Here is a 25322-nt window from a genome sequence, read left to right as displayed (position 1 = left end):
TTGCTCTAGACAAAGTATTTCCAGAAAAATCAGACATGTTTTAAGTATGTGGCCATCAGCAGAACTATGACCAAGTTAAGAGGCCAACATAGAAAGAAAATGTAATACCTTCTTAAGATTGAGACATCCTATATAGTAATCCTATATAATAAAAGTGTAATATGCAAATAGACCAAAGAGTGGAATGACAGGTTGGGGGGGCAGGGCTAGTGAGTAAGCGGCACCAGGCCAGCCAAGGCGCATGCCAGCGGGCAGAGGGAGGGGACAGCGGTGGGGGTAGGAGGAGGGCAGCAGTGACCAGTGGCCGCGGAAGGGCAATTGGGGGTGGGGGTGGCAGGGCTGGCCACTCGCTGGTTAGCACCATCCTCTGATTGTCCCGCCTGGTTACCTCCCACAGAGGGAGGCCAGACTGCAGCTTAGACCTGCTCCCCATGGGTAGTGGGCCTAAGCCATCAGTTGGACATCCCCTGAGGGCTCCCAGACTGCAAGAGGGTGCAGGCCGGGCTGAGGGACTCCCCCTCTGCGTACACAAATTTTCATGCACCGGGCCTCTAGTAAATAATAATAATGTGTCTTTTTCTTAACTTGTTCTTTCTTCCTACTCACATTAGAAAGAATACAGGAAAGAATATGATGAGTCCATCAAAGGCAGAAACCTGACTGGCCTGGAGGTCACGCCAGCTTCATTACATGCCAAATATGCAACCAAAATAATCAGCGAGGTAGTGCCCAGTTGGTCTTTTCTTTCCCTCTTGATCCAAATAACTGCACTAATGCCACTTTCACCACCTTCGGTCATTTTAACCACCACCTAACTTTGTGGGTTTCGAGTTGGGTTCACATTTGGTCACCTAACCTATGACCCATGTTCATTCTTCTGATATTTTAATTGAGTATCGAATAAAATGTGCTTACCTTACCATCCTATTAATTTCTAGTTTTTATTGAATATTTCATATTAACTGATGAAGCTTATACCCTGCTTTTATTGATATCTTTATTTACTAAATTGCAACTGTTTAAAATTGAAAGGGCTTTTTATCTTTGGGGATTTTGACCCTTTACCTGAGAAGAGCAATCCAGGCTTTCTGATCATCGTTGCTGCTTTTATTTTGTGATACAGAAAGAGTACAGGAGAGATCTAGAAGAAAGCATCCGTGGGAAGGGTCTCCATGAAATGGAAGATACTCCCGACATGATAAGAGCAAAGAACGCCACTCAAATCCTCAATGAGGTGGGTCCCCAGCCAACTGCATGCACATAATTCACAGCCAAGATACACACACACACAAATCCAAAGAGATGAAAAGAGTTTTTGGATTTCAAATTCCATATCCAACATGATTACTACCATTAAATAAAATATATCTTAATTTCTAATGAGTTGATATCATAGCAATCTGTGTCTGCAGTGGCTATTACTATTCTAACCTATTATTTATCTAATATTATTAATCTTGATCCATTTGGTGTGCTCATTTAAATAAAAACACCAAATGGGAGTGGTGTGCTCTAAGTTTAATCCTAGTTGTTACCAAACTAGATTTAAAATTTGCTTTATAATTAATTTTCTAAATAAAAGAAATGTTCAAAAAGAGGCCTTAAAATGGATTTTGGTGGTCACCACTGCATCCTACCATAAGGAAAGATGAACATAGCAACTAAGGTCGCATGTTATGTGGATTTATAGTCACTCTGTACATTTTTTATTTAATCATGGAAGTAAGGAAACTTTTTTAAAATGTTTCTATAGAAAGAATATAAGAGAGACCTGGAGCTGGGAGTAAAAGGAAAAGGCCTGAACGCCATGGCCAATGAAACGCCTGACTTCATGAGGGCCAAGAACGCCACTGATATTGCCAGTCAGGTCAGTGTCCGTTTCATGTCAATCTTCCAAAAACAGTGACTGTGATTATAAAGACACAGATTGTCCTTCTATTATCTAACTTGCTGGTCAATGATCGTCGAATGCATATAGTATCATTCTTAAACATCTGCCTAGTAAATCCGTCTAATAAAAGAATCAGGGACCCTTTGCTAGGCCTGCTTCCATCTGCCTTTCTGAGTCTGCAGCCACAGGAGACATTCAGAGCGAAGGATGGAAATTGGGGAACCAAATAGTTGCTTGGAAATGGTGTAGATTCTCTGACAACTGGCCTTGTTTCTTAGTCATTACACTCCTCTTTTGGCACCAAGAATTCCTTGCTTAGACTATTTTGGGAGTCCTTTCTTTCCCTCCTTTCAAGGCCTAAATTTAAAACATAGATTTAGGCATCCCACACTGTCTCACAGTAATTGGTTTGGGTCTTTTGCTTTCTTGTGTATATAAACAATCCATGCCCTACTCTCTGCTGATGATCTCCCTCATTTCCCATTACTCCTCTCCTCCCCCTTTTCCTTCCCTACTTCTGTTCCCCATGCCCAACTAGATAGTCTCTCAACAGCTAGAACTCATTCTTTCTGAATTTCACTCTTTAGTATAAAGCTATAAACATAATAAGGAAAATGTCTGTTGATTGTCAAATAAATTAATTTGGTGGGGAAAGAAATATTGATCACCTCTTAATCACATTAAACCAACAAGTGTTGTGCACATTGTAAACATTTACTCAATTGTTGGGTATTCTTTTGCAGATTAAGTACAAGCATTCAGCAGAAATGGAAAAAGCCAATTTCACTTCTGTGGTTGATACACCTGAGATCATTCATGCCCAACAAGTCAAAAACCTTTCAAGCCAGGTAAGGACATTCCTCAGGATATCACTCATTGACCCCAATCATGAAGTACAAAATCTTTGCATTTATTTGTAAGGCGGTCCTTTCAAATCACAATCTTGCCCAATAAAAGAGATGGGAGTTATCTATGATGCAAGTTTAGATCAAAGTTTAGATTTTTGCATCTAATTAAATGAGAGAATCTTAAGTTACTGAAGGACTCTTAGAAGAACTGAAGAAACAAAGTTAACAGTCCACATTTGGATTATCCATTTCTTTAATGAGATTAAGATTATGTCATCAATGTTAGCCCTGATTCCTCCCATGGTGGATAACTCTCCATCGTCCTACAAATAGAGAGATGAAGAAGTGTGGGATGTCCTCCATACACCAGACATACCCTCATTTGTTTTAATCTTCCATGATATTGGGAGTCTGCCAATTATTTGAGTAGCCCAGATTAGAATGTTTGCTGTCTTCTGATCAGTGAGTTCTAAAGCAATAATTACCTGACCTGGCTATGCTTTATAAACACCTGGGAAGGTAGATTTTCCCGGTTCCAACTGGAATTTTGAAGCTAGTAAGTCTGATGTAGACCCTGGAAATCTGTTTGGTATATTTATTTGTTTGTTTTTAATCTTCATAGATGATCAACTTAATGACAATCAAGTTGGAAGAATCATGAATTTAAACATTTTTTAGCAACATATAATTTTATATCATAAAGTTAGATATGAAAAATATAGTTATTTCCAGAGAGTGGGTTAATTAGGAAGCAGGTCTATTCGAACGGGAGAACTGAACCTTTTATTTTAGAGGTGGGAGTGGGAAAGAATTTGATTAGCAAAATTATATGGGTCTCAAACCACCATGTTGTGTTCGTTGCGGGAGCCAGGGAGGTCAACATTCTTAGGGCTGTGAGAGGCTTACCAGCCAATAACCTCTGCCTTTTGACTTTGTTAACCCTCAAAGACGACCTCAGCATGTGCACAATTTCCAGGGAGGGGTTCATTCACTTACTCTGCTCTTGTGTGCTTTCCTAGGCCTCTCCTGGGCTAGTTCCCCAAAGCCTAAAAGTATGACCAGCAGGTCACTTTCTTCCCGGCTCAGATCAGAATTTGCCCCTGCGTGATGGACTGGTGCTTTCCTCAAAACTGCTTCTGGTTCCCACTGGGGAGGACATAGTTCATAACTTATAAACTTCACATTGGGGGGTAGTGGGGAGGAGTGTTCATGCAAGTGTTGTAAGCTGACCCACAAATTCTGGGACTCCCTCCTCTCAGAATGCCCCTGAATTCCCAGTGCAAACTGACCGCTCCTTTTAGGGACTAGCAGGAACTCTGCAAAAAAAACAGGTAAAACAGCTTTTGCTGAAGAAAAGGAGGTCTGGTTCTTCCCTTTGCCCAGGACAGTGAGAACCCTTTGCCTTACATTGCATAACTAAGAAGGGTCATTCCAGTGATTTTCTCCTGAGGGAAAACATCTGGTCCTGGTGACCTGGCCTTTCCTTTCAGAAATGTCTGTTCTAACTGGCTTCCTGTTAGATCAGTGGTTCTCAACCTTCTGGCCCTTTAGATACAGTTCCCCATGTTGTGACCCAACCATAAAATTATTTTTGTTGCTACTTCATAACTGTAATGTTGCTACTGTTATGAATTGTAATGTAAATATCTGATATGCAGGATGGTCTAATTCCACCACTTAAAAAACAAAAATCTCATATTAAATTTTTCAACACTTACAAATGTAATTTGTATGCAGGGTGGGCCAAAAGTAGGTTTATAGTTGTTTATATGGAAAATAATACAATAATTAATAAATAATAATACAAGAATAAATTGTTTCATGTACTCACAACAGTAAAGCTACATTTGCCTCGCCCTGTATAATACAATTTAAATAAAGATATACAGAAAGATGAGTTTTACCCCCTTACAAAAGTAGCCAGTTTCTTTCCTCAGCCCTGCACACCCATACTTCTCAAAAAAGTGTCAGAAAGTAGAGATAAATAAGCTAGAGAGGAAAGTGGAAGGACTTGGTGACAAGCGATAAAGGAAAAGCCAGACTCTAAGGCAGAGTAAGTGTTCTGTGTTTTTGAGCTGGAGTTGGTTAGCTGAGTGGGGGGTGGCTGCCTGGATGTCTGGGGCAGACCAGCCCCTGTGGGCAGTCTCTCCCACCAGCGGGGCGGGGTGGGGTGGAGAACCCAAGGAAAGAGAAGGCTGGCTCAGCACAGTCTTTGGCCAGTGAAAATGTCCTTCTCGCCAACTAAGGCCGGCTTTTAAGAGGCCTTGATGATGGCTCTTAATCCCCTGCTTTTCTCCACCTGCTGTTGAACAGCCCGCTCCATCCAGTTCACTGTAGGCATCCCCGTCTCCCTGCCAGGAGCCGTGCACACGATCACCTCCCTCCTATGGGCCAGCCAACAAGCGCCTTTCTCTGCCAGCTCTGCCTGTCAGTGGGTCCTACTTAATACCTGGGCTCGGTCCCCCAGGGGAGAAAAGGCCTGAGCTACTCACGGAGCCGAGTTCTGCTCTGTAACTCCTAACCTCCTTGAACAGTCAGGGAAGGACTTCCCATCTGCTGAGCTATTTTAGGTCTCACTGGACCATCTCCCTGTGGTGTTCACCGTCCTAATTTTTTAAATCTATTCCCAGAAAAAGTACAAGGAAGATGCAGAAAAGAGCATGTCCTCCTATGAAACAGTGTTAGACACCCCGGAGATGCAGAGAGTGCGGGAGAACCAAAAGAACTTCAGCCTTGTAAGTTTTTCCTGGATCTACAGCACAGCCCATGGGTCAAGGCAGGGCAAGGAGGCTGCCCCTGGGCACACACAGGCGGGCATCACCCTGTAGTCGGGCGTGGAGCAGTCCCACAACTCCCACTCACCTCATGCTTCGAGCCCAATCAAAGCACGACAGACCCATCTGTCACTTTGTTGGTGATTTCCTGTCACTGAATATGAACTATGATCCTTTTTTTAGTGGCAAAATCTGTGTTTTTTCACAGTTAATTCCAGGTAAGATATACATTAAAAAAAAAAAACCCTAATTTGACATGTTAAAAGTTTTAAGGTTTTTAAAAATTAGTCTCTCCATAAATTTTTATTAAAGAATTTCCATTTGGCTATCAGACGGTGATTATTGTGGCATAGACATTTTTTTAAACACAAGATTTTAACTTCCTTCACACAATATAGGACAATTAAAGATATATAAAATAATGCTGAAATCTTAACAATATGTTTACTCTTTCGTCATAGCTCCAATACCAGTGTGACCTTAAAAACAGCAAAGGAAAAATTACAGTTGTTCAAGACACCCCAGAAATACTGCGTGTGAAAGAAAATCAAAAGAATTTCAGCTCGGTATATTTACTCTTTATTTTCTATTCAACGCTAATCTAATAATTCCATACTCTTTAAAAATATACTAGCCTGACAATTAACCTCCCCCAGTTAATACCAGCAGTTACTTGTTAACATTCTCCATACTTTGCTGTAAAACCATCATTCCACAGACCATTTGCATAACAATTTAAATCTGCTAACAAAGTACACCTTTCTTTCTGTAAATTTTTTAAAATATATTTTTATTTATTTCAGAGAGGAAGGGGGAGAGGGAGAAAGATAGAAACATGAATTATGAGAGAGAATCATTGATTGGCTGCCTTCTACACACCCCACACTGGGAACTGAGCCGCAACTCAGAATCAAACCTGGGACCCTTCAGGCTTCAGGCTGATGTTCTATCCACTGAGCCAAACCAGCTAGGGCTCTTTAAATTTTTTAAATCCCACAGCAGTAACCTCTGTTGTCTTGCTCCAGGAGGATGGAGTTCTTTTGGACATTGTGATTTCTTTTTTTTTTTTATTCTTTATTGATTAAGGTATGACATATGTGTCCTTGTCCCCTATAACCCTCCCATCCCCCAGCTCATGCCCTCAGCCCCCTAAGAGTCTGTGTCCTTTGGTTAGGCCTATATGCATGCATATAAGTCCTTTGGTTGGTCTCCACCCCTTACCCTCACCCTCCCCTACCTTCCCTCTGAGGTTTGACGGTCTGATCGATGCTTCTCTGTCTCTGGATCTGTTTTTGTTCAGCAGTTTATGTTGTTCATTATATTCCACAAATGAGTGAGATCATGTGATATTTATCTTTCTATGGCTGGCTTATTTCGCTTAGCATAGTGCTCTCCAGGTCCATCCATGCTCTTGTGAATGGTAGGAGTTCCTTCCTTTTTACAGCAGCTCAGTATTCCATTGGTGATTTCTTTTCTTATCTCTCCCCCAAATAACCAACCAACTTCACATTTCTTTCATGGATTTTGTATTTCATATAAGCTCGAGATTTCTTTTTATCAATATTTTCTGGTTTTTCTCATTCCGTATTAATACGGTATGATAATCTTAAAAGAAATCTCAAAATCTGGAAAGTGACCCATTGTTGCCTGTGGGAGTTACTGATGCCGACGTGGAAGACGTCAGGTACTCGGGCACTGGCCGAAGGACTTTCTCTAGTGTCTTTTGATTTCACGGAAACCAAGTTTCCTAGACTCTCTCCTGCCGGGTTTCCCTCTCTTCTGTGTAACACTGTCCCGATTCTGAATGCCCAGGTTTTATATAAAGAGGATCCCTCGCCAGGAACAGCGATTGGAAAGACCCCTGAGATGATGAGAGTGAAGCAAACACAGGACCACATTAGCTCGGTAAGGGCGCCGTGGACTCACCTTTGATATTTTCTGCCTCCTTTTGATCATTTACACAGATGTCTGAGCTGCACTCAAAACCCTTGTCGCCAGGAGCTTAAGTTGCTCAAATCAGTTAGAGTCGCCTCATAGTCAGTGCAGCCCCGGGCGGTTTTGGTGAGCGGAGGTTAGATATGGAAAATGGAGAAGCCCGTCAGAGCAAACCAGGGCTGGACAGTAACATGGTAAAAAAACAGATTTTATTCAGGACCACTGCACTGTAGGGGAAAGAGATCTCGGTATAGAACTGGACTCTATTTCAAATATAACAAGAAAACGTGAGAATTTATAGCTGGACGCTGGGTGGGCAGGGAGAGGATCAGTGGGTGGAAAATTACTCAGAGAAAACATCTGGGCCCCAGATTCTGGGGTCAGAAGGCTTGTGGCTAACTAAACCCACTCACCACGCCCTTGCTGGAGGCGGGCGGGGTGATCAGGCTGCCCCTGTGGGATGGTGGGGCGAGGAATTTGGTCAGATATCCAGGGGGATCAGATAGCCAGGGTGGGAGATGCTAATTTTAGCAGGGTTTTTGTAAAAGTGGACGATGCAAAGATGGAGGCTGAAGTCTAACAGTCAAGGTCTAGTTAGGAAGAAGACTGAGAGGAGTCTGACCAAAGTTTGGTTAAGGACAGACTCTGTCACTTGTCAGAAAACAAAATAAGTTAGAGTCAAAGATTTAACCCGGAGCCCCACCCCTACCCCACCCCCTAAATGAGACAGGAGAGCGGCCAAGTGTCCTTGCCCTTAGCTTTGTTCTCCTCTGACCCAGTTCAGAATGTGGCCCCATTCGAGCTAAGTGGAGAACTCCTGCTATTTACTTGTGATTTTAAAAATTGCGGGACTGCTAACCACACCTCACATGCCCCCACCCCTTTCATATCTGCAGGTGAAGTACAAGGAAGCAATTGGACAAGGAACCCCGATCTCTGACCTGCCGGAAGTGAAACGTGTCAAGGAGACGCAGAAGCACATTAGCTCGGTAGTGGCCCATATGCTTACTCCGCATGGGTTTGTGCAACCAGCCCCATCCCGATCGCTCCCTACCTCCATCTCACCCCTCCTCCCTTCTCTCAAGGGCTTCCCATGCCTTGGGGATGGTGTGAACTCTCCCTCGGTGGTGAGAGGAGCACTGCAATTTGTAAGAGTAGATAAGAAACCTCTGTCTTCACATGGTCAGCGAGCAGGAGGGACTTGGCTTCTTGATGAATCATCACACCTGCAATTTCTAAAGTGAATGTGCCAACAGTAGCACTATGGTTATTGGACGATCTCAAGTTAGTTAACCAAAAGCATATACATATAAACATAGAAATAACATACATATATATGTGTGTATGCATGTGTGTCTATATCAGGACATTCTCCACTGTCCAGAGGACCCAAGGTAGACTTTGAAGTCTCTGCAGCTTTCTCCCCTCCTTTCAAGATTTCTTGCCCTGTGTCCTCTGCTCTCTCCTTGTAAATGCAGAGTGTGTTTAAGGGGCTAGCTGTCATCTTCCCACAGGGTATATTATATGTTAAGCCTTCTCTCTACCAGGAATTTCAGGTGCACATACATTCCTACACTTTCTCATCCATAAGCAGATTCCAAACAATTGCTGGCTACTAGCAAGAGACTGTGTGAAGTTTGGGAAATAGTTTATGGCCAATAAAAGGTGTAGAGATTCTTCTGGGGCCTGGAGCGCTGACCTCTCATTTAGTTGCCATTAGAAGACACTTGATCTTTCTCTTGCATGGCGTTCATATTATTTAGATGTCATTCCCTTTCACTCCCTGCCTACACTCTGGCTTCCTGATGGTTCCAGCTTCACTTAGAGTTTTGTGTCCACTCATCCAAGAACACTAGCCCATAGTTTCTTTGTCACTTTTCATGCAAATTCCTGCCTTTCTCTGGTTTTATTTTGTTCTGCTGTCCATGGTCAGTTATACTGCCTTGCTGGGTAAAGAAACAAAATGCTGTACCAACATGGTGGACTTTTAAGATCCCTGAAAGTTTCCTAGCAAAACAAAGATATCAACACCAGTTGGTCAGTGATTTTAGGAACTCATCCGTGACACAGACCCTTAGATTTTTCATGTTGCTCTCACACCAGGTGCTAGAACATCGTAGCCTCCATCCATTTGAGAAGAGTTCATTCATTCCTTTAGGCTGAAAATTCTTAGCATTCAGAGGAAAGGTGGCTAGAGGTTCAGGATGTTCCTCACTCTTCATGACAGTGTCCAGTCCTCTGACATAAACCCTAACAAATAGGGACTTACCTGCTAGCAAAACACCAGTTTACGTGATTCGACAATCACCTTTTTTCAGGAAGGTGCTCTTCCTGAAAAAATAAATGCCTTCAGTCTCCTCACATTAAAGGTACCTACAGACTAGGGGCCAGCTAGGAGTGAACAGTAGAAAATGCAAAACAAACAGAAAATTCTCAGTGACCCTGAAGGATTACAGTATCGTGCAATTAGAAATTTGTAAACCAAGCAACCTATTTATTAAGTAAAATAGATTTTTTGTGGACCTGCTATATGAAAGGTACTAATACAAGATGTTACAAAATGGAGAGATTTTTCTCATTGCTGAAAGTATGGCTACTATTTAGTGCATTTTAGGAATCTATTAAGTGTTGACTATGCAAAATGTGCAATGAAGTGCACAGTTTTTAAAGTAGTAAAATTACTACTTTTGAAGATAGAATGTAAATACTTGTGGAATTTCTTCCCCTTATTCCTTGGGTGTCATATTTGAAAGCAAGACTGTTTTATACCTTTCCACCAAATAGCACACGTGTAGCTGTAATACAAAGGATTCACGGTCATTTTACCTTTCTGGGTATTCTAATTATCTCCTACAGGTTATGTACAAAGAAAACTTGGGAACAGGCATTCCAACCTCTGTCACTCCAGAGATTGAGAGAGTCAAACGCAATCAAGAGAACTTTAGCTCGGTATTTATAAATATATCAATAAGAAACTCTATTTCCCATTTAAAAAAATTACCAGAATAACCCATCATCCTCTTTTAAAAGAGTAACATCTTAACAACGGTTCTGTGTGTATTTGTGTCTGTGTGTGTGCGTGTGTGTATTATTACCTGACCCAAACCATCGGGACTCACACAAAGTGACTCCCTTTTCTGATGGTACTTTAACCACTGACAAGTGTGAGTACTTAGATGTGAAATTCTGTAAGTAAAATTAACACACAATTCCTCATTATACTCATATCTTAAACTCAGTGCTTTCCATTGTACTTCTTTATTCTGAGAATTAGCATTGTAGAAATCATTAAAATGGTGAAGTAAAAGCACTATCCTACTAAATATTATTCACTAAAATACTCCCCCCTCCCATAATCCTGTTTTAAATTTCTCCCTTCCTTAATCCTTATGCTTGTTTTGAATGTCTTCTGGGTACTTTTTTGTATCTCACAGGTTTTGTACAAAGAAAATTTGGGGACAGGAACCCCAACACCTATCACTCCAGAGATGGAGAGAGTCAAACGCAATCAAGAGAACGTTAGCTCGGTATTTCTTAGGGGACAAAAATAAAATCCCTTAACTCTTATTTAAAATAATATTTTAACACATTACAAACATCTGATTTTTCTGCCTATAAAATTACTAAATTTATATAAAAATAATGATACCAAATATTCAGTTTTTCATCTAAATCTAATTTAGTATTTACTTTAGTTCTGGTGTGAAATTTTAACTCTTTTCCCTAAAACATAGTATTGATCACTTTCCTTAAACTTCTGTAATACTCAGTACTTCCTTCCTCAGATCCTCCTTGAATAACAATAGGTGTTTCTAACTGGTGTGGCACACGTCAAAAGTAAAATCTAACATCCCTTTAAAAGGTCAATGTTAATTAGAATTTTAGTGGTATTTATTCTGGCTCTGTTTGATGTATATTTTGTGGTTGCAGTTTTTCTTTTAAAAATGTGATTCTTAAACATTTTCATTCAAAAGACAATGCAGCAATTTTTAGTAACTCAGAAATACAAGTTTCTTTGAGTTAGCTGATTTTGTATACCACGCAAGATATAACTGAACTTTCCTTTGGCATAACTTCAGAATCATTGAAAGCTACTATTTATTTAGCTTTTAATATTTATTTTATTCTCCAAATCTATCTATTATCTCTCGTTCCCTAATTTAGAGCTACCAACAGCTCATTATAGATATTAATTTCCATTAACTTGAATGCTATTTGATAAGGTCCAGTCCTCTGTCTTTGAGAGAAGGCCTGTGTAAGGACTCCTGCCTGCATCCTGGCAGCTGTGTCTGTATTACTGCTGCTTAGAGACAGACATTGTGCTGTTTGACTAAATGTCCAAAGGTGGCCTATAGTTCTATTTCTTAAAGTTATTTAGGCCTATTTTACATAATTATGAAAACAAACAAAAGTACTTTTTAGAGACTATTTCAAAGGTTATGTCTACCTAAATGATGGTCCAGGCTGATTTGGTTGTTGCTTTTGTGCACACAGATTTTGTACAAAGAGAATTTGAACAAGGGGACCCCCATACCTGTCACTCCTGAGATGGAGAGAGTCAAACGCAATCAAGAAAACTTTAGCTCGGTATTTGGCAGAAAGCTCCTTTAACTCCATATTTAAAAAATAATAATTAACTTTCTATAAATCCAAACTTATTATGAGTCCCTTTGAAATTCTCAATTTAACAAATTCTCTTTCTAAATCTCATCAACTGAATCCTTCTTTAACCAGCATTTGATTCTAACATTTTATGCTTTTCATACTAGTCCCTTAAAACTTTTAATTGGTTCCTTTCCTTATCTTTTCCCCTGTTATGTTATTACTGGGACTTTTGAAGGTAATTGATGTCCAAAAAACCCCCAAACACTGTCGTTATTATTTACTTGGAAGTCTTTTTATTCAATATGTCTGGATTCGCATCACAAGAAAAGACACAGGATGAGGCCCTGTGTAGAAATAATGGCTCTTGCTTGGAACAGGGGTTACCTTGACATAGGTCCTGTCTGGAGCAGCAGCAGTACCGAGAAAGGAAATGGCTCAGTATTAGGACCCAAAGTAATCTCATTTTGATACTTGTTCTAAACAAGCCATTCCATGAATAGAAATCCAAACCTTCTGATTTGTTTTTAACACACAAATCAGACCATAAGCTTATATTTAATGTTATTTTCTCTTGTATTATTATTATTGCTGAAAACCTCTAGAGTCCTCAAATGGTCTGTGAGACTTCTATAAAAGGATCTTAGATTCAAATCTAAAATCTGAATCAGATCTAATCAAATGTTATTAAGAAAATGTAGCTGAATTTGGCAGGGGGCGGGGGAGTGAGGGGAATGGGAGAAGGTTTGATCCAAAATGCGTTTTTTTTGTGTGTGGTTTTTTAATGTTTTTATTGATTTCAGAGAGGAAGGGAGATAGAGAGAAAGATAGAAACATCTATTATGAGAAAGAATTATTGATCAGTTGCCTCCTGATCAATAATTGGAGGCCGAGCCCACAACCCTGGCATATACCCTGACAGGGAATTGAACTGTGACCTCTTGGTTCATAGGTTGATGCTCAACTACTGAGCCATATGGACGGGGCTCCAAAATGGTTTTTAATTGTTTATTTTCTCAGTGTTTGATTCTTTCACATAATTAGATCAGTAACTTTCTTTGGTCCCATTGTCTTTTTTAAATAATATTTATTAACTTTTACATTATAGTTGACATACAGTATACCTGTATTAGTTTCAGGTATACAATATAGTGATTAGACATTTATATAACTTATAAAGTGATCATTCTTATTAGTCCCAGTGTATTTTTGTTTTGTTTTTGTTTTTCTTTGTTTTTAATTACTATTCACTAACAATCTTTTGATTTCGTTTAAATTTTCAATGTCAACTAATACTACTTTTGGAATGTTACCATCACTGTTTTCCTTGTGGGCATATTATTATTATTCCTTCTTTTGCAAAGGTTTGCATTAATTTTTCAAGATTATTTTCTTCTATATTAGAGTAAGTATATTATTATTTATATCTGTTTAAGATCTTGAGGATCTTATCATACAGGTGCTTTTCTAAGTAACCCTTTGTGTTAATTATTACACAAGTTGCATTTAGGTAGAGTGCCCAGTGGTGCATAGAACCTTTATGACACCATGGAAAATAAGCAGTGCTGTGTATTTATTAAAACCTTGACTTGTAGACTGGACCACCTCCACAACTGGAAGTTACTTATCAAAGACCAATTTCACTGTATTGCATAGGTTTGACCTAGGGTTTTAAATATCTGTTCTTCTGTAAGATATTCTGTATAGGAAAAATAAATATTTGGCAATCTAATTGAAAGATAATCTTCCTATTGTACACTAAGCATTTTAGTGCTCTTATGAAATTAGCGTTTGTATCTTTTTCTTTATTTCTTGATACAGAAAACAAACATTGAATATATGAGTTAGGCTAAATGCTGACTATCGAACACACTGGCACTTGAGCTATGGATCCATGGTGCATGTTGTCCTCCAGATCTGTGCTTGAAAAGACAGGCCAACTTGGGGAAGTTGTCTTTCCCGTCTGATGTCAGTCTCATACTAGGTTCCCTGCAAGGCAGAGAGGGAAGGGCTGTGCTGACTGCTCTTGTTTTCTGGATGCTTTCTTGTGTCATGCAGGTGTTGTATAAAGAGAACCTCGGGAAGGGGATCCCGATTCCCATCACTCCAGAGATGGAGAGAGTCAAACACAATCAAGAAAACTTTAGTTCGGTATTTAAAAGGAAAAAAAAAATTCCCTTAACTATGTTTAAAACATGTTTAAAATATTAATGGCTATATTTTAAAATCTAATCAACTTATCCCAATAAAAACTTTGACACGTCTTATTCGCAACTTAATGCTACCATTTCCTATGAATTCGTTTCCCCATTTTTGGTTAAACATTAATGTACTCATTTGACTTTTTTAAAAAGTGTTCAGTATTACAGTCCAGCTTTTAAAAGCATAACATTCTCAATGTCTAAGCACCACATTCATCCCGCTTTGATCTGAACAGAAGCTTACAAACATCTATCTGCACCAATCAGACTGTGGCCTCATTTCCTATCCTAACCTCTGTCCCTACTGGTATTTGTACAGATTTCTTCAAGGTGTTTTTTTGTGTGTTTGTTTTATGTTGTTGTTGTTTTTTGTTTGTTTGTTTTTGCATTTTGTCATTACTCTCCATTTGCCCTTAAAAGGATTAATTTTTCCCAATATGTTCACCCAAGCTAAAAATTAAATACTTGGACTTCTTTTGAAAGTCAACAAAAGAAGATGTGTGTGTACGAATCTTCATATTTGCAATGTTTATAAAACCCAAATATCCGTATGTGTTTTGTTCATAACATTTCCAAATCAAGAATAACTTCCTTAGTTTTCAGTCTCTTGCCCTTTTAATTTTCTCCCTCCTCTTAACAAGCTGAGAAGGGCTAATCATTCCCTTTGCTCTCCGTCGCTCATCGCTGCAGAGCTTAGTTCAAACAACAGCAATTATAAAACTTTCCTTTCCTATTTCCTAGCGTTCACTGCTCTTTCCTGCATTCCCTCGCTTTAAAGATGTCTCACACAGGTTGGATCTAGAAGCTTGTGGGATTTCTCTTCCTCTAACTCACTTTCTTCCTTTTGCTCCCAGCTGCTCCACACAGGGGCCAAGTGGTTGATTGCTCTTCTTGTTCTGGATGCTTTCTTACCATACAGGTGCTATACAAAGAAAACGTGGGGACAGGAATCCCAATCTCCATCACCCCTGAGATGCAGAGAGTCAAACACAATCAAGAAAACATTAGCTCGGTATTTGGGACAGAAAGGGAAAAGAAGATGCCATTTAACCTCATAATTAAATTGATACTAAACATTTATTATTTTTTGAAACCCACTTCCCTTCCTTTGCTTCTAATATACCTCACTTAGCAAAAGGACATACGTACAACGCTTGCATTTCTATACTACTGTCAACTCGATTTCTTAAATTTCAGTTAATCCTGATTTCTCTGCCACTTGGTATTTTAAAATATACATGTTTTTAAAACCACCTTACCTTTTCGTTTGCTTGGATAACAACAAAACTGAGTTTTAACCATTTTAAATCCCTATGTGATTGTTTAGGGGGTACTATGCTCATAGAAATGAAAAAATAACATGGGTAACTCCGACAGCCTTACCCACTGCGGCTGAGGTCCTTGGCGTCCTAGCGAGTGTTTTCCGATCCCAAGAATGGCTGCCATTAAAGTAGCGTGTGGCGCCTTGTCCGTGTGTAACTCCTGGCTTCTTAGACTATTGTGTAACTTGGTAACAAGGAAGTTGAACTCACCCTTAAAATCTCACAACAAACGAAATGTTCCTTACGGTTGTTTTCTGGATGCTTTCTCATCACACAGGTGTTATACAAAGAAAACATGGGCAAGGGAACCCCTTTACCTGTCACTCCAGAGATGGAGAGAGTCAAACACAATCAAGAAAATATTAGCACGGTACTTTGGCAAGAAGAGAAAAAACTACTACTTAAAAGTGATTTAAAATAATGCACATTAATCCTCCTTTTTAAAGACAGCTTACATTTTGTGAATTTCTTGGTCACCTTTATCCTTTTGCCCTATAGGGCTAACTTAGCCTTAACCCTCTAATAACAAGATTGCTTTAATCCACAATTTAAAATTCTAATATCAGGAAGTAAGGGATTTTCCAATAAAATACTGGTTTGCTCATCTCTCCCCAAACTTACTCTCTATTCACTACCCCCAAGGTCTCTTTGTTTTCTGTATTTGTGAAACTGGGGAGGCGGCATAGTCGAGTTGTGGGGTTTTTGTATGTTCTTGTGCCTAGGACTTTAGGTTCTCATCTACCTTGTCAGATTTAGACAAAGAGACCTTGGGAAATATAATCCCCATCCTCTCCTTCAGAAATAATGACAAATGAATATTCAGTAGTGGTTTTGGCAAATGGTTATTAATTAACTTAAAAAGGCAAGTGTCACTAGAACTGTTTTTTGTTTTACCAATTCTAGTTCTATTTGTCTTTTTCATGACCTTTAACTGCTAACTTAGTAAGCCATTTCCTGTAATCCTGTGCTCCGCAATATTCCGTATGTTGATAAATGACCGGGGTTGGGGTTTGTGTCGGGGTGACTCTAGCTCACGTAATGAAGGACGCTGTGGCCTCCACGTGAGCACAGTCTACAGGCTTCTCCAATAGCCGTGCGCCAGAATCACCTGGAGGGTTTGTTAAACCAGACTGCTGGGTCCTGCCCCCACAGTTTCTTGTCTCTGGTGTGGGGCCAGAAAACGTGCCTTTCTAGCAAGTTCTCAGATGCTGCTGCCCTTGCTGCCCAGGGACCCCACTTTGAGAACCGCCACCTTAACAGAAGTCTTCCTCTAGAGCAGCATTTCCAAAACTACCCATGTCCCCAAGGGGAGGGGAGACATCGAGGTTGAGGATTTGTCAGGATGTGTTACCATGTGTTTAATTGACTTACCATATAGTGACATCATTGCTGAGAAGTTGGATGTTGTAGTAAACTGAAGCAAGAGGCACAACACAATGACAGCAAGGAGAAAGGAGGGGAGAGGGCCTTTGCTTGTTTAAGGACCCACGGTTGTACTGAGGTGTCTGTATGAGTTTAAGTGCTGCAAAAAGGTGGGGTTCCCCACTGCGGAGCAGCCTCACCCTTCCCAGTGGCCTTCCAGCCCCAGCCCCAAGGTGCTGTTTAGATGGCCTGTCAGGTACTGGAATTCACAGACCAGGGCAGGGTGAAGGGGGCGCACGCTGAGGCTGTCATGCTGGCTGCACGGATGTCCGCGTAGGGTTCTACCCTGGAAGCATATTCCTTTCCGTCTAACCTCACTGCCCACATGGTTTGGCACCCTGAGCCTCCTAACGAGTTACCTGTTCTGTTTAAACTTTTGGTGACTGTAATTCTTTTCTTCTTCTTTTTGCCTTTTTGGATCCATTGGACACATGTAGGTCTTGTACAAAGAAAATATGGGGAAAGCCACCCCAACCCCTGTCACTCCAGAGATGCAGAGAGTCAAACGCAATCAAGAGAACATTAGCTCGGTATTGTCTTGAAAAAGTGCTTTTATTTTTGCAAAGTAACCCCTGCCATTTGGCCTGCTCCTAACTCCATCCCAGGTTAAAAGCAAACCACATGCCAGTTTTCTAGAACCTTCTCTAAATGTCATACTACACTTAGAATGGTCATTAACTGGCTTTAAGCTTTCCTCTTGAGAGCTATCCTCACTAATAATAGTAGATTAAACATGGGGTTTTCTCACCCAAATTGCATTATAGTTAATAGCCTGAAGATTGCCGCCTAGTGACTTTCGGGTCCAACTTTGTATCTCACAGGTGTTATACAAAGACAACCTGGGCAAAGCGACCCCGACACCCTTTACTCCTGAGATGGAAAGAGTCAAACGCAATCAAGAAAACTTTAGCTCGGTATTTCAGAGAGGAGAAAAGAAATTGCTACACTTTTTAACCAGCCTGGCAAAGATGGTTATACCACTAATTTATCTCACTGTTTTCCCCAAACTTTTGTTTATCCATTAAAATTCTTCTTTACCTGCTTAAAAACAACAAACCAACCCCTCCCGCCCAAACGTCACCTTGTGCTTCATACAATAACATTTTAATGGCTTTATCCTCCTGAGGTGTTTCTCATCGAGTGTGATATAATTGAGCCATAACACCAGCTAGCTGATGGTTTTCAGAAATGGTTTTCTGCTCTCTGATGTCTGGAACTCTCTTGGCTCCCCTAGGTGTTGTACAAAGAAAACATGAGAAAAGCAACTCCGACACCTGTTACTCCAGAGATGGAGAGAGCTAAGCGCAACCAAGAAAACATTAGCTCGGTATTTTCTAGGATTACAAAAAAAAAAAAAAAAAGGAATGCAACAACTTGGACAATAACATTTTAACTTCATAAAAATGTGCACTTTCTTATTCCACTGAAAATTTACACTAAAATTAACACAACTGTGCTTTTAAATTCCAAATGATCATGCTAAGACATAACAAGTTAATTGCCAACTTTTTCTGCCCCTTTTCCTTTCCTCTGAGGTAGTTTTACGTAACCACCTGTAACAAATTGACTTCCTAACACCTCCAGTCTTCAGCTTTCCTTTCCTTTTAAGGTATCCTAGGAAACAGGTAATACTCTGAAATGGATGCCTTCTCTGGTTTTGATGTTTTGGGTTTTTCGTGTCTGGAGGACTTTGATTTCTGCATTTGCATATGGGTTTATAAAATCTTGACATAAACCTACAAAGAAACCCCCAAGGACTTGTTTTGAAGGAGAGTTCTTTCAAATGTCAGTAGCACATTTAGCACCAAATACCATCTGATACGCTGGTGCTACAGTTCCCAGCAAATTCAAGAGAACACTTCCTTCCCTTTCCCTTCAAAATCATACTGTGCCTCTTCTCCTTTGAAAAAGAAAGTTACATTTTCAAAGTCAAAACAGATCCTCCCGGATGCAAGCCCTGCCCACCCATCCTCACGCTAACCTGCTCCATGTCATCCATGGGTCTTGCTGGGTCCTTTCGGACTCAAGCTTCCCTCCCAGCTCCTTCCACCCCCACCTGTTGGAGAGGGTTTGAGGCTTCAGAGTGAGGACAGTACCATGGACCTGTGCTCATTCGTTTTTTCTCCTCCGGCAGGTTCTGTATTCCGACAGCTTCCGGAAACAAATACAAGGCAAAGCTGCCTATGTGTTGGACACCCCGGAGATGAGACGAGTGAGAGAGACCCAACGCCACATCTCAACAGTGAGTCGGGAGCTCTCTAGGACTGGTGGGCACACGGGGCAAAGGAAATGGTCCACCCTCATGTTTTCACCAAACGAATTCATGACATTCAGGTGAAATATCATGAAGACTTTGAGAAGCACAAGGGTTGCTTCACACCGGTGGTGACAGACCCTATCACTGAACGAGTGAAGAAGAACACACAGGACTTCAGTGACATTAACTACAGAGGGATTCAGAGAAAAGTGGTGCAAATGGAACAAAAACGGAATGACCAGGACCAGGAGACTATTACAGGTGATGGAGCCACAGTGGGAAATCGACTTGAAGCTAAGGGGGTAGAGGAACAGAAGTGAATTATCTATAGGGGGGCAAAGGATAAAAGACCTCAATTTGTGTTTCATTAGGTGTGAAAGAAAGCCTCTATTATTTCATGACTTGCAAGCCTGCCCTCTCTTTATGCTTTGATCTCCTCTGAGGAGGAGACACGACGAGAGCCTAAGCTAAATCAGTCTTCCTATGATTAAGTTCGTACCTAGCTCTCTAAGTCTTTGAGGGAGTCCAAGAACATCTGCTCTGACCCTTCATCTCGCTTTCAGGTTTACGTGTCTGGCGTACTAATCCTGGCTCAGTTTTTGACTATGACCCAGCAGAAGACAACATTCAATCCCGAAGCTTACACATGATTAACGGTACGTTATGCCACAAAAGGATCACAGCAAAAATGTCACCATTTAGTGGGCTAGAGTCAATGACTTTCTGAAGTTCCTTTCCTCAAGGGTTTTCAGTTACGCGACTTGCCCATTCAGCATAAAAACACCTTGACAAGTGGGCCAAACTCATGTCTAGTCAAGAGTCACTGCCTCGGTGTAAGTCTTTCTGAGAGAAATAATGAAAACAATACATAGGCAAAGAGAAGAGAATGGATTTGATCTTTAGCAACTTTCTGAACTGTCTTATGTCAAAGATTAGTCATTCCATTGAAGAGGTCACACGCATGCCTTTATGCCTTCATGTTAAAAAGTCAAATAACAGGTAGTGCCCGTCCTCAAAGGATACACTCGAGTTTCCTGATGAAGAGAGGTGAGTAAACCACTGGTTACTCCCTGACAGTAGTTTGAAAGGTCTGCACACAGGTCATGGGAACACAGAGAAAAGGCATCTACACTGACTTGGAAGTTAGGGGGGACTTTCTGGAGAGGTGAAGTTGGAGTGTGAGTGTGAATATTACCATGTGTTCATCTTGGTGAGGCAGGAAAATGGGCTGCATGGCGGGAAGGAGCAGTCTCAGGGCCACTCTGGGGAGGCCAGCCTGGCTGTGCCACTTCCCTATCACCTGCCTTTTGGTAATTAAACTGTTCTCTGGAAAGTGAGGATAACACAATATGTCATCAATGCTTTGGGGGTTTCATCCATGGAAAGCTACTTCAGACCGTGCTTGGTAACAAACAAACAAAAAGCAACGGAGATTCAAATACTGCCGGGGATTCCTGCCAACAACGTTTCACCTCTGATCCTCCTCAACATCTCACCTCCCCAGCCCAAGCTCAGCGCCGGAGCCGGGAACAGTCGCGATCAGCCAGTGCTCTGAGCGTCAGTGGCGGCGAGGAGAAGTCTGAGCACTCAGAGGGGGCTGACCACCACCTGTCCACCTACAGCAATGGCGGCATCTTCTTCTCTGCAACCTCAACAGGTACATGGGGCCGGGGAGGGGCGGGGGGGAGGGCTGACTTCGACAGCAGGTTGGCCAGCTCACTGGCAGTTACTATAACAGAAGCTTTGAGTAATAAATAAATAAATAAATCTGGATTCTTTCTCTTTTTTTTAAAAAAAAAATATTTTAATTGACATAGGAACAGAGAGGGAGAGATAGAAACATCAATGATGAGAGAGAATCATTGATTGGCTGCGAGCCTGCAACCTGGGCATGAGACCTTGACCAGAATCAAACCCGGGACCTTTCAGTCTGCAGTCTGATGCTCTATCCACTGAGCCCAACAGGCTAGGGCTGGATTCTTTCTTCTAATGAGAAAAGACTAGAATTGTGGAGGGGGCACATGAGTTAGATGTTTCATTTCTCCTTTCTTGGAAATTATTATTTTTAAATTATGGGGAAAGCCAGCACTGTTTAGCAGCTAAACATAGATTTAATAATCTCTGGCTATATCTTCTTCTTATAAACTATTTCTTCCTTCCTTTCAGCTTACAAACATGCAAAAACCACAGAACTCCCACAACAACGATCATCTTCAGTTGCCACCCAACAGACAACAGTATCTTCTATCCCATCTCACCCATCTACTGCTGGAGTAAGTAAATAAAAAAGAACTTACTCAAATCATTCTTACTTTTTTGATATGTACAAAAATAATGATAGACATTCTGATTTTTTTTGCACTACACTTTCTACTTTATATGATGCTTTTTTTTTTTTTTACAACACATCTTAGGTTAATAGCAGTATCAGAAAACCTTCATTACAAAACTAAAACTAATTATAAAGTATTATTCAATGATTTAAAACAAAACAAAAAAAACCAAAGCAAATGATTAGTTTGGGCTCTTTGGTCCCACCCACTAACTTAAACTAAGATATTTGCTATTTGGTATCATTATTCAAGAATATATATCTATATGCACATCACACATATGAACATGTCATATCTTAGACCTCTCCTGTTAATATATATATTGAAAAGCTAAGTCAAATCATGTTCACAATTCACCAGACTACTTCAAAACTCTCAATTTAAGACCTTGGATCTTATTCATATTAGCACAAACATATAATTATTTAGGATTGAAATGAATATTTGTATGAAGAAAACTATCTACTAAAAGATGTAAATGAAGATCTAAAAAGTATTGAGACCCATTATATTTCAGGAGGGAATCTTGTAAGGATGTCGTATCTCTTAAAATAAATCCATAAATTCAAGGCAATCAAAATCCCAAAAGCATTTTTAAAATGTTGTATGTTAAGCCTAAAATTTATTTGAAAGAGTAAAGATGCAAGAATAACCAAGTGAATTTTGAAAATGACAATAGGAAAGGACTTAACCATGTTAAAGGAAAACAAAGCTATCATAATTAAAGATGGACTTAGCAAGGGGATAGGTTTTTGAAAACGATAAAGTCCAGGGAGGGTGGAGGGTGGAAGGTGGAGGTGGAAGACAGTATAGGGGGAATAAATGGTGATGGGGAAAAAATTTAAAAAAGATAAAGTCCAAAAATGGACCCTAAAATAAAATAATTATAAGTCAGCATACTACTGGTATGCTCCCAAATTCCTAGAGTGAGAGATACCTGCAATATTGTTACGGTTTTTCAAATTCTTCTCCAAACACAAGTTTGACCTCCTCCAAAGGGGGAAAAAAAGTCCACATATGAACAAGTCCACATATTTCACATGGACACATATCCATGTTTAATACATGATTAATGTACTATGAAGTTCATCATTTGAAATGTACAATTCCATTGAATTTTAGTTCATTTACAGAGTTGTTCAACATGACCACAATGCAATTTTAGAACATTTTCATCACCCTAAAACCCTGTATCCATCAGCAGTCACTCCCCATCCTGGGTCTTTCCCTCCATCTTCTATCCAATGTGAGGCATCCACTAATGTACTCTCTGTCATATCTACTTGCCTCTATGTACATATTGACATTTCATATAAATGAAATCACACAATAGTGGTCTTTGTGACTGGCTTCTTTTACTTAATGTTTTGAAGTTCATCCATGTTATATCAGTACTTCATTCCTTTTTATTGCCAAATAATATTCCACTGTATGGAAATACCACTTTTTAAAAAATGCATTCATCTTGGTGGGCATGCATGAGTTGTTTTCATTTTTTTTGGTTGTTATGAATAATGCTGCTGTGAATAAGTGTATACAAGTTATTGGATGGACATACGTTTTTATTGCTCTTGGGTCTACCCCTAGGAGCAGAATTGCTGGATTATATGGGAACTCTGTTTAACATGGGAAGAACACCCATAACTGTTTTCCAAAATGGCTGCACATTTTACATTCCCATCAGCAGTTTAGGAAGGTTCCCATTTCTCCACATCTTCCCCAACACCTGTTACTTTCTGTCTTTTTGCTCATCACCATTTTGGTGTGTGAGAGGTGATATTTCATTCTTATTTTGATTTGCAATTCCCTGGTGACTCGTGATGTTGTGCATCTTTTCATGAGCTTATTGGTTCTATGTATACTTCTTTAGAATTCAGATCCTTTGCCCCCACCTTTTGTGTGTGTGTGGGGGGGGGGGAGGGGAGTATTGAACTATAGTTCTTTAGATATTTTGAATAGTAATCCCTTATCAGATATATGGTTTGCAAATATTTTCTCCTATTTTGTGAGTTGTCTTTTTTACTTCATTGTTGGTGGTTGTACATTCTCTTTTGGGCAACTTAAGTTTATGGAGTAAGTCTTAGGAGACCTTAAAATTGAGAGTTTGGGTTAATTGTTGCAAATCTAACATATTTCACCCCTTTTCTTTCCATCCTCACAAATAGAAAATCTTCCGCGCCATGTACGACTACATGGCTGCTGATGCTGATGAGGTGTCCTTCAAGGATGGAGATGCTATAGTAAATGTTCAAGCTATAGATGAAGGTTGGATGTATGGCACTGTGCAGAGGACCGGCAGGACCGGCATGCTCCCAGCCAACTATGTTGAAGCTATTTAGGCATTTCAAAGCATCATGCCTGCCTACAGGACCTACAAATCCTGCAGTCAGGATTTCAGACTCTCCACTATTGCCAAGTTCTCAAGCCACCCAATGATTTTTCTGTGTCCATATGATTTATGGTTGTACCATCTTTCAATTTGTTCATATATGAACCTAAACAATTCTCCAGTAAAAAAGTTAGCATGACTAATCTGTCCAGTTATTACTGGTTTACTTCCTCATTATCTTCTGGACTTGCACATAAGACAAAGGACAACACGAAATCCGTATGTTCATCATTTTTTAAATTGCCACTATCAAACTTTCTTTTGGGTTTTAAAATCAAGTTTAATTTCAGAATAGACATTTTAAAAGTTTCTGCAATGTTATATTATTGCTGTATCAACCCATTTCTCCATTATGAAAATGTTTAACATTATTTTTTTTCTAAAACGTGAACATATAAACGTTAAAGGGAAAATAGCAGAGATGTCCACCTTTTCTGTGCTTACTGAATGCTGATGCTTTTATTTCTAATCCAGTTCTGAAGTTATAAGCTGTTAGTCAATATAAACTGGTATAAGCTAGCAACTAATAAAATATATAATTCTGCAATAAATGCCACTGATGGAATGAGATTTATGTATTATTTTTCAATCCTCACCCAATGATATTTTCTCTATTGATTTTTAGAGCGAGTGGAAGGGAGAGGGAGAAACGGAGAGAAACACTGATGTGAGAGAGACACATCAATTGGTTGCCTCCCACAAGCCCCTGACAAGGGCCGGGAGCCTGCAACTGAGGTACTTGCACTTGACTGGAATCGAACCCAGGGCCCTTCAGTCCACAGGCCAACGCTCTATTCACGAGCAAAACCGGCTAGGGCAGCATTATTTATCTTTAATAGTTTTATGATGATCTACAAATAAACATTTCAATAAAACAAACATTTCACTAAAAAAATTAAACTTAAAAAATGTACTGTTAAAAATGCACAAGCATAGATTTTTATCAAACCTCTATCCATACTTGTGTTCCACAAGCTTCCTTTATAGCTCAGCTTATAAAGTTTTAGAAACAGTGTTGGATCCAATCCTAACCTTGAGGATCTTTTTCTTCTGAATCCAGTGGGCTGGCTTTAGGCGACAAAGGCATTAAATGGGCAAAAGGTGGAGTGCCAGCCAATGATGGCTTAATGCTCAAGTTAGCAGAGTATCCTTTCTTAAAAAGAAAAGATCTGTCCATATTACTTTAGAGCTGTAGTAATATTGCTGCCCTCATGAGGCAGAATCCAGTAGGTCCTCGGGTTACATTGGAGTGCGGTTCCTATGGTGCCACATAAAGCGATTTTCGCCATAAGTCGGAACCCACCTACATAAGCACCTATGTCACTCACATGGAGCACATACACAGCAC

At 40.1% G+C, this 25322-nt stretch overlaps 1 protein-coding gene across 1 annotated transcript in view; it reads left to right on the top strand.

The window, feature by feature from the left end:
* The window catches only part of NEB (nebulin), a 198617-nt gene extending 174078 nt beyond the window's left edge, over window positions 1-24539 (top strand). The window contains 23 exon segments of the mRNA XM_015559803.1: window positions 612-722; window positions 1124-1234; window positions 1754-1867; window positions 2635-2739; window positions 5370-5474; window positions 5975-6079; window positions 7326-7418; window positions 8345-8437; window positions 10305-10397; window positions 10883-10975; window positions 11943-12035; window positions 14109-14201; window positions 15171-15263; window positions 15851-15943; window positions 17433-17525; window positions 17817-17909; window positions 18230-18322; window positions 19130-19237; window positions 19330-19513; window positions 19816-19908; window positions 20757-20909; window positions 21419-21525; window positions 23751-24539. Of these exon segments, the coding sequence (XP_015415289.1) occupies window positions 612-722; window positions 1124-1234; window positions 1754-1867; window positions 2635-2739; window positions 5370-5474; window positions 5975-6079; window positions 7326-7418; window positions 8345-8437; window positions 10305-10397; window positions 10883-10975; window positions 11943-12035; window positions 14109-14201; window positions 15171-15263; window positions 15851-15943; window positions 17433-17525; window positions 17817-17909; window positions 18230-18322; window positions 19130-19237; window positions 19330-19513; window positions 19816-19908; window positions 20757-20909; window positions 21419-21525; window positions 23751-23924 (2493 nt within the window). The 3' untranslated portion in view covers window positions 23925-24539.
* The last annotated feature ends 783 nt before the right edge of the window (window positions 24540-25322 follow it).

Source organism: Myotis davidii, unplaced genomic scaffold (genome assembly GCF_000327345.1).
Source record: "Myotis davidii unplaced genomic scaffold, ASM32734v1 scaffold753, whole genome shotgun sequence".
Taxonomy (NCBI): domain Eukaryota; kingdom Metazoa; phylum Chordata; class Mammalia; order Chiroptera; family Vespertilionidae; genus Myotis; species Myotis davidii.
Note: the sequence above shows the minus strand (reverse complement) of the source record. Positions and strands in the feature narration are given on the sequence as shown.